The sequence below is a fragment of the Helicoverpa armigera genome, chromosome 13, assembly GCF_030705265.1.
Source record: "Helicoverpa armigera isolate CAAS_96S chromosome 13, ASM3070526v1, whole genome shotgun sequence".
Classification (NCBI taxonomy): domain Eukaryota; kingdom Metazoa; phylum Arthropoda; class Insecta; order Lepidoptera; family Noctuidae; genus Helicoverpa; species Helicoverpa armigera.
This window is the reverse complement of record NC_087132.1, coordinates 3951660-3968103: the sequence shown is the minus strand read 5'-3', so window position 1 is coordinate 3968103 and position 16444 is coordinate 3951660. Positions and strand designations below refer to the sequence as shown.

General features: G+C 35.9%; 1 protein-coding gene and 1 non-coding gene across 2 annotated transcripts; one reads left to right on the top strand and one right to left on the bottom strand.

The window, feature by feature from the left end:
- The first annotated feature begins 1703 nt into the window (after positions 1–1703).
- Lkrsdh (Lysine ketoglutarate reductase/saccharopine dehydrogenase) lies at positions 1704–16441 on the top strand. Its single transcript, XM_064037610.1, has 20 exons — positions 1704–1925; positions 5460–5606; positions 5986–6162; positions 6485–6637; positions 7930–8076; positions 8323–8401; positions 8484–8611; positions 10711–10862; positions 11159–11281; positions 11675–11846; positions 12307–12377; positions 12728–12852; positions 13232–13466; positions 13774–13910; positions 13998–14110; positions 14352–14520; positions 14720–14814; positions 14905–15106; positions 15429–15605; positions 15966–16441. Exons 1-20 carry the CDS (start codon positions 1851–1853, stop codon positions 16082–16084), a joined length of 2796 nt encoding a protein of 931 aa, XP_063893680.1. The 5' UTR covers positions 1704–1850; the 3' UTR covers positions 16085–16441.
- Positions 11573–11644, bottom strand: Trnae-uuc (transfer RNA glutamic acid (anticodon UUC)). Its single transcript has one exon. It is a non-coding gene; the product is annotated as a tRNA-Glu (tRNA).
- Positions 16442–16444: the final 3 nt, after the last annotated feature.

The following is a 16444-nucleotide window of genomic DNA, read 5'->3' as shown; positions in this document are numbered from 1 at the left end:
CGTTTCCTTTAAATGTTATTGTGGGTAGAAGATAAGGCGTGTAAACGATTAAATAAAAGCCCACTTTCATATGCCATTTGAATTTTGCAGTGCTTAGTGTTATTCTTTTATTTAATAATGAATACTTACGAGCATCTTACGAGTACGATACAGAAAGTCACATTTTTAGCAAGTTACCAAATAGCAAAACAAAAGGAAAAACATTTTTTAATCCTTGCAAAAATTAAGTAGGTATTACGAATTGTGCAAAATTAACTGTGTAGGGTTAATATCGGCACTATCTTCAACTTCAATATTAACTCTACGCTGTTAATTTTGCATATTAATTGATTGTCTAGGAAGCGCCTTACAGATGAACACTTGAACAAATATGTGTTTATTTTCCATGATGCAAAGCTAAATTGGACAAAATTTTAATATGGGACATTCAAATTCATTCAAAAATTCTGACCAATTTAGCATCTATCTACCTATAGACCTACCTATTTCTTTTCATAACTAACATGTTCTGTTTGATGCAACCACCGAGGAAATTCTTAATGGAAGCAATATTTCTAAAATTATTGCGGATATTAAAATACCAGGTGCTTGATTCTGCTAACTTAATAACGCTACAATTGAACCTCAATAGCAGTTTTAACCTTAGCGGGCATTCTGCTATTAAAATGACATTTCATGGCCATTAGCCTGCCATTTCTCTGCTATATGGTCTTTAGGGTAATGGGGTAGTGGGGCAATCGTATATCATTTTGCAGGCGGACGACGAAATTCAAAAGAAAAAATAGTGGAATGCCACATAACTACGCTTCAATCGTATCTAATTGAATCGTGATTGAATCTTAGTTGGATATCAATCGTATGTGGCTTAAATTAGAAAAATCAAGCCCAGGTGGAGGGGATTGGATACCTCGAAAAGGTTTGCAATCATCAATATTATAGGATCGCAGCCTCAGCCAGCAGTCCTTTGTCTTTGGTAACAGAATTAGAGAAACATGGACTGTGGCGGGAACCCGAAATTTTATGAAATGTGATTGGCCTTTATGAAGATTCATTATTTACGTTCCTTTTAGGGAAAACAGGTGTTATAACAAGGTAATTATGTTTTATAAATGCTACGCTCGGTTTCCTCTACGCTATTGATTACACACCAAAACATCTTGCTATTACAATTTCACTAGGCTTCAACTTAGCTTTAAGACTTGATCAACCTAAAAAAAAACTAATTATATATACCTACAAATGTATAATTAATTTAGATGACTGAAAACTTAATCGCAGTTCGGTAGGGTACCTACGTACTGCTTCTATAGTTTTACCAATGAAAAATTAATTAACGATAGAGACATCAACACCAATGATATTAAGTAGGATGAGCTATGTTCATAAAATACAGGATATATTCAACGTCAATCATTATATTATATTACGTTCATCGTTTTACTGTTAGTCGGTAATTTATTTCAAGAGGTACCAAAACTCGCAAAAAAATTCAACGTGAAAGTAAAGAGCGACGGCTAAAAACTGATAAGCATTACCTACTCATGAATTTTCAAATTGACAAAAAAAATTAAAGACATAGGAAATTTCTTTTATTTAAAATCGAACGAATCGTGGCTCCAACACGAGTAGCAATCAAAAAACAAATGTGGTAAGTATCACTATCACTGGCGATAAAACGTCATGCCGATTGTAATGTTTTCTCAAAGGAGCTCCGTTATTTAGTTCCAAGTAAATAGATGCCCGACACGCCTCGTAAGATACAGAACGCTTTTATTGTGTACAGTTATCAATTTTATTTTTTAATTAATTAAATTAAGTAAACTTTTGTTGTTTGTGATATTTTAATTAATATGTTGCACAAATCTGCGGCTCTTCGAACGAAGAGTCTGTATTTGAAGCATGTTGTTTACTTTTCTTCCGCTAAGGTAAGTCTTTTGGTCTTTTCCGGTCCACTTTTACGAGGAAAATATTTCAAATGGTCAAGTGAAAAAAACGGATTTAGTTGAATAAGGAACTGTTTAAATTAAATATGTGATTTAAGAAAACAATGAAATCTTCAGTCGTTTATGTCAAATGTTTTTCATGACATCGTAGCTACGGTCTACGCCGTAGCAAAAAATACTTTTTTCTAATGATTTTTAAACATAAGATTACTATGCAAACATATGACTAATTGATATATTTTTACGTAGTTTTTTTTTCACCATTATGCAGAGTAGTGGCGTGAATTTGTTAAAGTTATTAAATATATGGTACCTAGGCAGCTGCTAGTTAAGGGTCTGTCATCATTCCCTAGATTTATACAATCTTCAGTTATAGACACGGAGAACAGGATTTTTTTTAAGACAAACCGACTTTGATAATATATGGTGCATGACCCAGTAACCGAACTTCAAAATTACGCACTCTTACTTCCTCCAGTTTTGAACTGGAACTACATGTTTTATTACTCTAGTTATCAAGTAAGCAAAGAAATATTATTAGTGGGCAGATGATATCGCACTACAAGTTTCCCGTTTGGTAAATACCTACATTAAATATGTACCTACATACATATTTAGGTACCTAGAATTTTAGCTCTCATGCAACTTGGTAGGTAGGTATATCACAAATTATTTGTAGTTCAGGGTCGAGGTAGTTTCGTCCCAGGTCGAAATTGCCAAAATTGTCGAAATTTTCAAAATTAAATGTATAAATAACCTACTTAGAAGAAGAGACGTTTATAAATAAAGCCTGCGGAAATAACACGATGACTAAAAAAATCCTTTAAATCTAATAAAACAAAATAATAGCGAAGTGTCAAATAATAAGGAAAGTAACATTGAAACAAGGTTAATATTTATTTAATTTTGCTATTTGTCATAGGCCTGACATACTGAGTTATTTTAATTCGCAGGTAGCAACTGATAACAACGGTTAATGTTATGATGCCCGATACACGTAGGTAGTTTCATTGAACATACAATAATTATAAGATAACTTATCTACATTAAAATACCCCAGCGGGCCTAGCATGACCGCCATAGAAACAGCTTTTGTCTACCGGAGAATCGACAAAATGACAGATTGAAGAAAGATTTCTATCGACCCGAGCATGGCGATGTTTGACATCGAGAAAAGAAATGTTTCTTTTCTTCGTCGACATGTGTCTATCGCGTCGAGCATGACGACTATATTTTCTCTACTTTTGACATTTGGGAGTAGATATAACTTTCTAGTTTGATGAATTTTATCAAAACCGATTCGATTATTTTGCTATTGTAGTTGAAAGTTGCTGATGTTTAATTACAATATTTACGCCATTACTTGTTGCTAATTAAATTGCAGTCAAATTACGAGCCTTGCGCTGAAGGATAGAGCACTACAAATATGCGTGTAAAGTCTAACATTCATCTTGGGTTCTCTCGGCGTCATTAAATCAATGTTTCAGTTTGTTTTCTTGTTTACTTTTTATTTACATGAAAATAAGTCCATGTATGCTATCTTTAATTAAGTAAAACCCAATTTAACAAATATCAATGTCGTCTGTAGGAAAGTTCCACTAATAAGCAAATTAATAGAACGCCCAGTCACTGCCTAATACCTAGTCAGATAAAAATTTCCTTATTATGGAATATTTTTACTATTACATGATGACTATCAGTCATTTGTTCTTATTATCGTTGTTTGTTACCTTAAACTTGTTGACATCCACTATCTTTAGGGTGTGTCAAGAACTCTCGATTTATTTAGAATTTATACATAAGTTGTAATAACATAAGTTCTATAAATATTTATACGAGGTTTAGCAAATCTTATGATAATGATATTTACGTGCGCATGGTATCTAGGTAAATCTTTCAGCTCTGTGAATGTAGCATGACACGTATTTTCCGTGATGTAAAAATAAGTCGTGTCTTATAAAGCTGACATAACAGTTACTGGTAACTCTACCTACTTTCTTATTCTGTCTTATAGGTTTCTGACAATAAAACTGAATTGCAGAATTCAGAATACAGTAACTTTTAAAAAAGTGGTTGTTTCGAACCCTTGAAGTCAGCTGAAAAATAAAACATGTCCACCACAAAATCGTCGCCATTTGTTTCTCATACAACATTATACTTCGGCCGTTCAGAGAATGCGTTCCTGACACCTATCAGTTAGTCACGACTAGTGATGGGCACAACATAACACTGAGTTCGTTACCGTTCCTTCAAAATGAACCGCCGCATTATTTTAAGATTATTTTCGTTTTAAATTGGCGGAATCATTTGTTTTATATTTTAGTTATTTAAGTGGAAACCAAAAAGAGGTAATATTCATATAATAAAATTGTTTTATTTATTCTTTGTTACAAGTACATTGAATTGAATGTGCGAACAGAATATTAATCAGACTCCGATTTGCTTGAGGAGGTGGTGTCTTCATCATCATCTTCGCCTACATGTATAATTATATTATTATCAATAACAGAATCAATCCTGATATCTCGGTCTAACAAAAGCCGGGTAATCAAATAAAAACAGATCGAAAACACTTGAAAAACGTGGTCTATGCGCACGAAACGACAACGGACGACTGATTTAGCGTCACAAAATGGCGGCCCATAACGCCATTTGGGGTTACCATTTTTAATCTAAGTATAAAAATGCGGTTTGGTCATAGTTTTATTTTTATATTTCATAAAAGTTATAATTAAGTCTTATAGTCCATTATTTTCCAATTCTTAAAAAGAAAATCAAAACGTATTATTTTATATTATAACTGTATAAGAACAGATTACGATACTTGCCTGTTATTTTTAGCACAGCACTACAAAATATAAACCGCTGACATAACCTTGTAATAGCGCAGTATAGATTTAGAAAAATATTGTTTACCAAGTTATTTGACACTCAGTTTGGCACAAAATTATAACATTCATTGATTATTGATATAATAATGTTGTTTTAATGCTCCTCAATTGTTAAAACGGTAAACAACCAGCAAAAATATTTTTATCGTAACTGCAACGCCATTGCAAAGTTACGTCGTCAGTTCAATCGCGACGTGTCAGGAACGCATTCTCTGAATGGCCGAACTATAGTCCACTTCGCTGACGTTTTGACATCATTAGTAACCATTTCGTATTCTAAAGTTTAGATAAATAAACAACGCACACTTTGACCCCTTTCTATATTTAGCTGACATGATATTGTAGAGTTTCCGCATAATAAACAGAGATTTGCGTATGATCCGAGTGCGTTGTACTGCAAACGCTTGATAACTCGTGCCTAATTTAGGAAGAATGACATGTTTTCCTCCCCTATACCTTACTGATAATATAAATTCAGTTACTTTTTCTTTTGCTAATATCCAATTCTATGGGTGAAACGATGCCAAAAAAGCCAGGCAAACCTTTATAATGCCTCCTAAGGAGTTCCAAAACATTGGCTTCGTAATCAACACTCCGCAATCATGACGAAAATATTTCCTTACAGAGCGGGCGCACAATAGCAATACGCAGAGAAGACCAGTCAGTATGGGAGAGAAGAGCCCCGTTTTCGCCCACAAATGTCAACCGATTGGTTCGACAGGGCGTCAGGGTCATAGTGCAGCCTTCCAATCGACGAGCTTACCCGATGCAGGTAAGGATTATTATGACTGCAGAACTTAAGCCATGTATTGTCAAAGCGGCTTTAATTTTGGACAAGAAGATCGTACATGGATAATAATTTTAAAGAATTTTGGTAAAATAAATCTAAGCTCTTTTCTGAAGTCAGCCTCCTGACCTTATCCCAGTTTTATTTAGGTTCAGTAGTAGTACGTTATATTCTTTAATTTTATGGAATTAATTTTATTAACACAGTGGTACTACGAATGACTCTGGGGTACCTAGTTAACGCTGACAGAAGTGAATGACTTAAAGTATTTCTCTCCATACAATTCAATCATATAGAAAAGCTGAAGAAGGTATAGTAAAAGTCAAAGTCAGAGTCACGTTCACAAGTTGAATTTTATTTTCAGTCATACATAAACGCAGGAGCGATAGTCCGGGAGGACATCAGCGAAGCGAGCGTGATATTCGGCGTGAAACAAACGCCCATCGATCTCCTCATTCCGAACAAGACTTACTGTTTCTTCTCACACACCATCAAAGCACAGGAGGCTAACATGCCTATGTTGGATGCTATCTTGAAAAAGGTATGATATTCAGGATCATTAAGGTACATCAGTCTATGAAGCTCCAAAAAACAGAACAGATACCCTTGGTTCTGAATTTTTTGAATACTTTTAGAAACATATTTACTTGAATGTCGTCATACATTTGTATCATCCAGTTCCTGTAAACATTAAGTAGGTACCTACTGTTTTCTGCCACTGCTTGAGGTACCTATTGAGTATTCGTGAATTTTCAGAAAAGGCTAAAATTGAGTGACCCAGTTCTAACTTCATCTTGCGAATTCTATTATTGATATCGAATTCCAAATAGAGCTTGAAAATCTTACTTCATTTCTTCTTGCAGAACATCCGTTTAATAGATTACGAGAAGCTTATGGATGACTCCGGAAACCGCGTGGTTGCGTTCGGCAAATACGCCGGAGTTGCTGGCATGATCAACATACTACACGGCATTGGACTCAGGCTGCTCGCCCTTGGACATCACACACCATTCATGGTAAGTGAATAAAAACAGAATAACTCAAAGAGGTCTTCGTTAGGCAAATGAAGAAAATACGGTTTGCGAGTCTATCCAAGACGATATTATAAAGACTGTTAGACCTTGCAAATCCAAAGACTAGGGATGTATCTGTATCTGGGTCAAAGAATTGTCATCGAACTTGGTTTACCAAAGTTGCTAGTCCCTTAATTTACCCAACAACATTTTCAGATGCTAAAAAAGAAGTAGAAACGAGTTCCTTAACTTCTAACTTTAATGCTTTGTGAAAGATCCCTCGTACAAAATTTTCGCCTTAATCACACAAAAACAAACATCTATTACAAAAACCAATTTAAAAACGACGAAGTTTGGGTAAAACCTTGGAAAACGCGGAAAATTTGTTAGGTATACCTACGTAGTTATCTTATAAGTAATTGTGATTATAAAAAATATCTATCGGCGTATTATTTACTTAAGTTTTATCAGATATAGTGGATAGTAACGAGATATCGCTGAAGTGCACCTACTTATTTCGTTAATTTATACTTCAGGTGGGGTCGACAAGGATTTATGATTGTTTGTTGCAATTCACCTTCAACAATTGATAAAATTTTTAGGTTTTACGCGTTTTAGATTTTATTGCAAAAACGTACTATTTTCGTATGAGAAAACGAAAAATACCAAATCTTCTGACTAATTTCATATCCGCTACAAAAAATATTTGTTAGAGGATATTTGTTACCTTTTCGCGTGTAGAATAAAGCCAAGCCGTTCTTTAATTCATTAATTAAAGAAGATAAAGAGGCATATTATTCATTACTAGCTGGTGCCCGCGACTTCGTCTGCGCAGGTTTAGTATTTCGAACAATATGTTTACAAATTGTAGCCTATGTGTTATTCTGATGTATAAGCTATATTATTTTAAAGTTTCATTAAAATCGATTCAGTAGTTTTTGCGTGAAAGAGTAACAAACATCCATACATCCATACATCCATACATCCATACATACAAACTTTCGCGTTTATAATATTAGTAGGATGTAAAATGTTAAAAAGTACTTTCAAAAAAAAAAAAAAACAAATTACTTTATTTTACCAATGTTCTTCTCCGAATTCAGGAACATGGTTGCTTTATTAAAAAGGGGCCTTACATTAATGTTGGAGTCCTTAGTTAGCCAATATTTTAGAGAGATAAGAGAGCATAAGTTTTTGGTAAAATGGTTACCAAAAATGTCAGACTATTATATTATATTCCTTAAATACTGCTGAACTTATGGAGAATTGCCTATAAACTAATTGCTTCGGTTCAGCACATAGGACCGTCTCACAACTACCGCAACTCGAGCATGGCGCGTCAGGCCATCAGAGACGCGGGCTACGAGGTGGCGCTCGGCATGATGCCTAAGTCGCTGGGACCTCTCACCTTCGTCTTCACTGGATCTGGAAATGTTTCTCAGGTAAATACAAAAGAAATGACTTATTGCATTGAGGCCTTTACAAAAACCCTTATGAAAGTCAAGAAAATATAGTAAATGAAGGTGGTTGATTTGAGTAAGATAATTTTGGATGAGTTCAATAGTCATTATAATTTTATACCCAAATCCAATCCCATAAATGATTCATTTATGGGATTGAAATTTGCACTTGCATTTTTAAAAGGCACAGTCGAAGAAAAATAATTGAACACAATTTTCTTATTCTAGGGAAGTCAAGAAATTTTCCAGGAGTTGCCCCATGAATATGTTCCACCAGAGATGTTGAAGAAAGTGGCTGAACATGGAAGTAAGTATTCCTCAACTATATTGTACCCAAATGATGAACTTGCAATGAATAATCTCATTTCAAAACAATGTTTAATTCTCAGGTCCAAACAAAATCTACGGTTGCGAAGTCCGCCGAAGACATCACCTGGAAAGGAAAAATGGAGGAGGTTACGATGCGCAAGAGTATGACGAACATCCCGAACGATACATTTCCACATTCGCACAAAAGGTAAACACTATTACGTATGTACCATAATCTAATTTCTTTACAACTGTAAACATGATTATTTTAAGTACATAAGCAACTATTGTTATCCCAATTTTTATTGCCAAGAGCTTGTTATGATAAAACGTGTTACGTAGCGACAATTAGGTGCTAATCTATGAATTATTAAGGAGGTATATCGTAGGTAAAGTACCTACTACAAGAATAATCTGTTTAGATTACTACCAAAGTACGTATTTTGTCAGATATACTTATTTAAATTGATAAATACGAGCAAAACAGTGGGTTAACAATATAGGACATAAGGCATACGTTTAGTCCAGTAGTTCCCAAACTTATTTTTCTCGTGGACCACTTTCAAAATTTTACTGGTTTCGGTGGACCCCTTGCTGCATTTATTAAAAGAATAGAAGAAGACAATAAAAAAATATTAAGGTAATAAGTATAGGTTCAGGTCATAATTTTAATTAATGGGAAGGATGTATCTGATGGAGTGTCAGCAAACGATCAATGTTTGGCTTTATTTTTGTGAGCAATAACCGTAAATCCCCCCGCTCTGTGATGTTTAATTTGCTCCTTTTTTTTGTTAAGAGGTTTGTAACGGCACTAAAACTCCTTTCGACAAGGTATGACGAGGGAAAAGCTATTAAAAATTTCCTTGCGATTTCCCACAGTCCAGGATATTTTTCGGGTATTTCTGCTTGCAGCCAAAATGTTGGGTAGCCTTTTCTAAATTTCACCTTCAGCTCCTCATTAGTGCTTAGCTTGAGCAGCTCCTCTTGTAATACAACATTGGCCACTTCCGTTTCATCAAATGGATTTATGATCCATGGTGGTATATCCATCGTCAGTATATCTTCAAACCTGGTTTGAAATTGTACGTAATATCGAATACGCAAGTTTGGACAAGTAACAGTCGCTTGCCTTATTAAAATATTATCTGCTTAGATAGGTACTTAAAACAATGTAGGTAGGCCCTTATAAAAACTATGCTTACATTTTTGCTCTTTACTATCAAAAGCAGAAAAATTTTCGTGGACCCCCATTAACATCTTATGGACCCCCATTTTTTGTTCACGCCTACGTAGACCCCCAGCAAGTCTCCCGTGGACCCCTGGGGGTCCACCTGGACCACTTTGGGAATCACTGACTAAACTTTAGTCACATTTGAATGATAATGATATCTTAATATCTCATATCATTCATGTGTATAGCATACGTATTACGTACGTAGTTGACAATAAATAATGCGTTTAATTAACATGACCTGAAAGAAAATGCGATTTGCTTTTTCATAATCTTATCAATGAAAAGAAAACCTATGATAGATTGAAAATCAATCATTAATCGGTCAAAATAAAAGTCGTTATACTCCCGTTACATTATATTTTCTTTTGTAAAGCTGTGACAAAAAAAATCGAAATAGTAATTCTAGCCAATTTCATATTGATTTTCAAGCATGAAAAACTAAATGACCTCATGACTATGTCATCAATAAGTATTAAATAAAAAACAGATGGGTAACTAAAACCGGATATTTTCAAAATAATCTAATTAGGTAATCGTTGGGATTTTTTACAAACAAGTCAACACTAAACTTATCTGTCCATGGATCTTATTACCTCAGAATAATGTCTATTGCCTTTTCTTGCCAAATGTTGTATATGTAGGTATATAAGTCAAGTAAGGTATATAAGTAAGTCCGTGTAGGAATAACTGTTAATGGTATCTACTTTCTTAGACAAAGTTAACGGATTCTCCTGACTAACAGCCAGTTTCTTCATCAAAAGTTAAAGACAAAGTAAAAGTCAAAGTAATGTCTGAAGTAAAAGTAACGGTTAAATTCAATTTTTCTATGAATTTTGCTGTCACTTTAGCCTTGAAAAAACGAATTTGACCGTTACTTTAACTTTAGACATTACTTTAACTTTAACTTTTGATGAAGAAACTGGCCGTTAATAATGAATTCACCCGGCGCTAAATACGGTGTACCTAATTAAGCTTTATTGTTTTTAGTGAGCTGTAAGGGCGATGCGACGTTTGACCTTTCTCTTCTTTATAAAATGGTACAATTCCAAAAAATTTATATTTTTTGTTCCCAGATAGCACCTTACACATCAGTCCTAGTGAACTGCATCTACTGGGCAGTGGGCAGTCCCAAACTGCTGACCATCCCAGACGCAAAGCATTTGTTGTTGCCATCTCATACGCCGTGGCTGCCGAAAAGTATCGGAGCACCGGCGTTACCACATAGGTAAGTAAATTGAAAATGTGTGGTTCTGAGAATTATGAAATGGTACATTAATTAGGTACTTAGTTATGTATTATTTTTTTACATACATATTTATTTAATTCGTTGGTTAACTTTCTCTTAACTATATTTTTAATCAGATAGATTTAGATGTACCTAGTCTAGAGACTGTTAAGAAGGTATTGTGACTTCCTTAGTAATTTTAACAAGTAAGCATTGTTGCCTCTGGCCTTGTGGTGTCATAAACTCTCCAAATTTTTTTATAGGCGTTTCTGCTCTAACGATTACTATCTTTACAGAATGCTAGCCATCTGTGACATATCGGCGGATCCCGGTGGTTCTATCGAATTCATGAACGAATGCACCACTATCGATACGCCTTTCTGTCTCTACGACGCTGATAGAAACAAGGATACAAAGAGGTAAGTAACTTATGCCAATTTTCACCAACAAATACCTAATTAAGAGAATTTAGGAAACACTTAAAACGAATTTCGTTTTCACCATAGTTTAAGTGTCCCTTAACTTAGATAGGGAAACTTTAAGAGATTGTTGGTGAAAACGGGCATTACCGTCACATACAAAAAGTTTGAACATATTTTTCGTCGGTCCGAATTTAATAGTGAATGAATTGGAGTTAAAAACTATCTTTTGTTTTAAATTACTAAAAAGAAGAAAAAAAAACATTATTTACTTTTGAACCAAAAACGGTTTTCCCGTACCGGGAATCGAACCCGAGCCTCCTGGGTGAAAGCCAGGTATCCTAGCCACTAGACCATACGGGAGATGCTGACCATTTCGAAATTTCTGTTTAGTTTCAAAGGACCGGGCGTACTAGTGTGCTCTATAGACAACATGCCGACACAACTGCCGAGAGAGTCCACAGACTTCTTTGGAGATTTACTTTACCCATATGCGGAGGATATCATGAAGTCTGATGCTACCAAACCTTTGGAAGAACACAACTTTTCACCTGTTGTTCAAGGGGTGAGTTATTAATTTTTAATTCTAAACACTTTATTAATTATTTATTTGTAACATATTTTTAAGTAATATAAAAAAGTTTTAAGACTACAAACAATAGTTTCTGATATGTTTGCTTTATTATCATAACATCGTATGACAGGAACACTGCGTAAATATAATAAGATAGCTTGTTTTATCAGTAAATGAACAATGATAATAAGTCAAAGGCACAATAAACTTTACTGTAAGTGCTCGCTTGCAAATAAATATTTTGAGTTTGTGCTTAATTCGGTACTATTTGTGGTTAACAGACAAGAAATTTTGAAACCTCAGGGACTTTTCTCTCAATTAGATATTAGGTAGGCAAATTATCTTGAAGTGGCATTAACCTTTTCATTCATCTGAAACTTTTTAATGATACTTGGTTTTATTTTTATTATTTATGTTTTATCTACAACATTACTATTTTTCATGCTTGCAGGCAATCATCACAAGCAATGGCAGATTGACGCCTCCTTTCGAATACATTAACGATCTGAGAATGGCTAACACGTAAGTACGATACCTATATTCTATAGCGGTCTTGTACCATACAAAATCAACATTGAACGGGTTTCGTATGTACCTACATCCCTCCCCCCTCCCTTATGTATTCCGTGTAGTGTTTCTATGTATTAAGGGACCACTTAAGGAAGCAAATACATATGCATATAAGGAGAGTACATAAGGGAGTAAATAACACAGTTCCTAAACAGAATAAGTGTGACGTCATAAATAAAATTTTATAGCCTCTCAGCAATGAAAGAATTTTTAAAAGCGATTCTGTAGTTACGGTTACAAAAAAATGTTAGGGCACATTACATATATGGATGACAAAACTTTATTTTTATATTCTCTTCCAGACGATCTCGCCACAAGGTGGAAGGCAATGAACAACAGACCCCGGTGCTTATCCTCGGCAGTGGCCTGGTGTCAGCTCCCGTAGTCGAATACTTGTCCAGAGACAAGAATATTGCTGTTACCATAGGTTTGTTAACACTATTATTAACTACTTCGTTGGTCTAGAAGTCGCATGGCGCGACTACTGTTCACAGTTTCAATACCTGGGTCACAGGGATTTTAAGAACATCCGTGAAGCAGCCTGGAGTATGAAACTGGTAGTGTGTTACATTCAGTGTTTCGGAGGCCACGTAAATGTCGGTCATGTGCGTGATGGCTCTCCGGTCGTGTCCGAATGCCGTCTCGTCAGACTAGCAGAGTGTATCTGTAGTCTATGGAGATACGCTTTTGCATGTCCTGCGCAGAGAGTGGATCGTTTGTGAACCTTTAATAACAATAACGGCGCCGTGGACGTCATTATTGTAATTAATGGTAAAGAATTAAAATATACCATATTGGTATTCCAGCATCAGCAGTAAAAGAAGAAGCGGACGCCCTAGCGGAACGTTACGGAGTATCTTCAGAATACTTGGACGCTAAGAACGAGTCTGCTCTCCGTTCCCTCGCGTCCCGAGCCCGCGTGGTAGTGTCCCTATTACCGTATGACCTGCACGGAGACGTGGCGAAGGCCTGCCTCAGTGCCGGCGCTCATATGGTCACGGCTTCCTATGTGAGGCCTAAAGTACAGGAGCTGCATCAAGCGTAAGTTTCCTCTAGCAATTTTATTTTTGTGGTCAAGGGTATACTTAACTAGGTGTTCGCAGCTGAAAGGAAAGGACAAGATGAAAATATCTATTTAGAATTGGTTAATAATAAGAACGAATCGTCTCACACTGATATACCTAATTTACGATGTGGTCATGTTTGGGAAAGAACTCCCTGTAAGAGACAATAGATGAAAACAAAACATTAGCTATTTAGTTGAATAAGGAAATAATTGATGTAGGTCATGAGAAAACAACTTTCCATATCCATGATGGTTTGCTCACTAACTATTTTCTTATCACAGGGCGAAAGACGCTGGCATAACGTTCCTCAACGAAGTCGGCTTGGACCCCGGCATCGACCATTTGCTCGCTCTCGAATGTATTCACGACATACAGAACCACGGAGGAAGGATCGACTCATTTGTTTCTTACTGCGGAGGTAAGAGAATTCTGATATTAACTAGTACGTATAAGAACAATTATTTTTAAAGGAAGATTTCTTGAAGTATTTTTTGTTCTCTTCTAGGTTTGCCCGCACCTGAGTTCAGTGACAATGCCCTTAGGTATAAGTTCTCATGGAATCCTAGAGGAGTGCTACTCAACACTATTTCTGCTGCTAAATATCTGAGCAAAGGACAGGTAAACACTCAATTACAATTACTTAACCAAGAAGACGTCTGTGTCATTGAAGAAATCACTTCACATATTTGTCCTTAGTTCTACAAAATCTTGGATATGTCTGTTTTCTTTTCACCCCACGAGTAAATTGTTTCATCTATTTTGTCATTTTCTAATGGTAGCAAACCCTTGCTATCAGACACTTAACTTGCTGCTTGCTAGCTTGTGCTAAACATGTGTCCTTGTTTAATTTGTCCCTCAGATAGTAGAAGTATTAAGTGGAGGAGAACTGATGTCAGTGGCTCGTGAGCTGAACTTCCTGCCAGGCTTCGCGTTCGAAGGCTTCCCCAACAGAGACAGCACCATCTACTCCAAGCTGTACGGCATTGAAGACGCACATACTATGTTCAGAGGAACTATCAGATACAAAGGTAAGTTCAACAAGACTTAGGACTCCCCTAATCGCAGACAAAGTCATATATGGACGCCGAAGTTTATAACTTGTCTCGAATTTTTTTCTTTTCATTATCCTGATGAAAAAGCATTTTTTTTGTTTCCACTTAAATTAGGACTTTGAATATGTTTAAGTTCATTGATATCCAAATTAAACCAGTTATTATTTTTCATCAGGTTTTGCTGAAAATATGATAGCAATGCAGCTGTTTGGACTGGTCGATCCCAATCCTCACACATCTCTACATCCTGATGGACCTAAAATCACATGGGTAAGAAAGACTATAAACGTCACTTTACTTCTTCCAACATTTCATTTATGTGATTTGATAAAATTTATAATATTATTTCTTTATTTGCAGCGTCAATTCGCCTGTGAATTATTAGGTCTGGTGGACTCGTCAATCTTCTTCGAGAACTTGAGATCAAAATTAGCAGAACGCATCGGTCCGGCGGGGGCGCAGTCCTTGGAGTCTTTGGGACTGTTGGATGATGTTGAGATCGTCAAGTGTGGAACTCCTCTAGATACAGTCAGCCATTATCTTAGCAAGCGATTACAATTACGTGAGTATTTCATAACCCATATTATTTCATTGTGTCCTTTTTTCCGTCCGTTACTTTTTTGTCATTCATGTCCGGTTACTTTTTTGTCACCGTGATCACTCCTCGATATTTCTTCCTCATAAATGACGTAGGACAGCAATAAGATATATTTTGCAATATATTGCTGTTTTTATTCCTTGGTCGCTGCTATACCTACAGCTAGCAGCTGAAATGTTTAGCCGACTCTGCAGGCAAAGTACCAAAGGCAAAGTAATCATTCAAAGCTGCAAATATCTTTGCAATTTTTTTGATGAAATCTTCACATATTTTTTTCAATTTATAGAAAAAGACGAAACAGACCTAGTAGTGCTTCGTCACGAGTTAGGCGTGACGTGGAGCGACGGCAAGCGCGAGCGGCGCGAGGTCACCATGGCCGTGCGCGGGGACCCCGCCAAGCACACCGCCATGGCGTGGACTGTGGGGCTGCCCACTGGCATCGCTGCCAAGATGGTCTTGGATGGTAAGCATGTTGTACTTTATTAGAATTTCATCATCTAACTACATTTTTTGCGAAAACTATGTTAATGTTAGCTTCCAGTCTAATCGGACATGGAGCGACTGCCTAGCTGATATCCTTACTCAGTTGTCAGATTCTCTGGCTTCTGACTATTCTTAATGACTATCAAAGTTGTTTTATCATAATGGACTTAAAAGACAAGACTCTATTTATACTTTTTGTCTCATGATATAAGACAACACTTTTCTTCTGGTTTGTCATCCTATAGGTACAGAAAGCCCAAAGTTATCAGCAGACAGCGTCTGAAAATACAGCGATTCGGTCTAACATGGAATTAACTTATAATATTTTTTTTGTTTCCAGGTGAAATTCAAGAGCGTGGCGTAGTTCTACCTTTCGCTCCCGTAGTATACAAGTCGTTACTATCCCGCCTGAGAGCCGACGGCATACACGCGAAGGAGACCACCACTCCTCTCAACTGAACCTCATTACATTAAGTTGTTCAACTCAAGGACTTTCGTTTTGTACTGTAAAATATATTCCACTTCGAATAATGTATCCCCTTTGAAGTCAGCCATTTGATGTCATTTTCACCAAGTTCAGGGGACCAAAGTTATTTGATGTGAACATGCAGTGGAGTCAAACTAAATGTGTTCAACCTAGTCCTGTAATGCAATTTATTATTCTGTAAATAAATCCCTAATTTTAAGATTAAAAATCATAAATAATGTAGTTAAGTGCTAATTTGATAAAATCCTGCTAATGTTATGTCGTGTGAAGCTATGAATGTGACAGCATTGTGAGAGAATTTTAATCCTAATAAAAACAAAATATTTCAATTT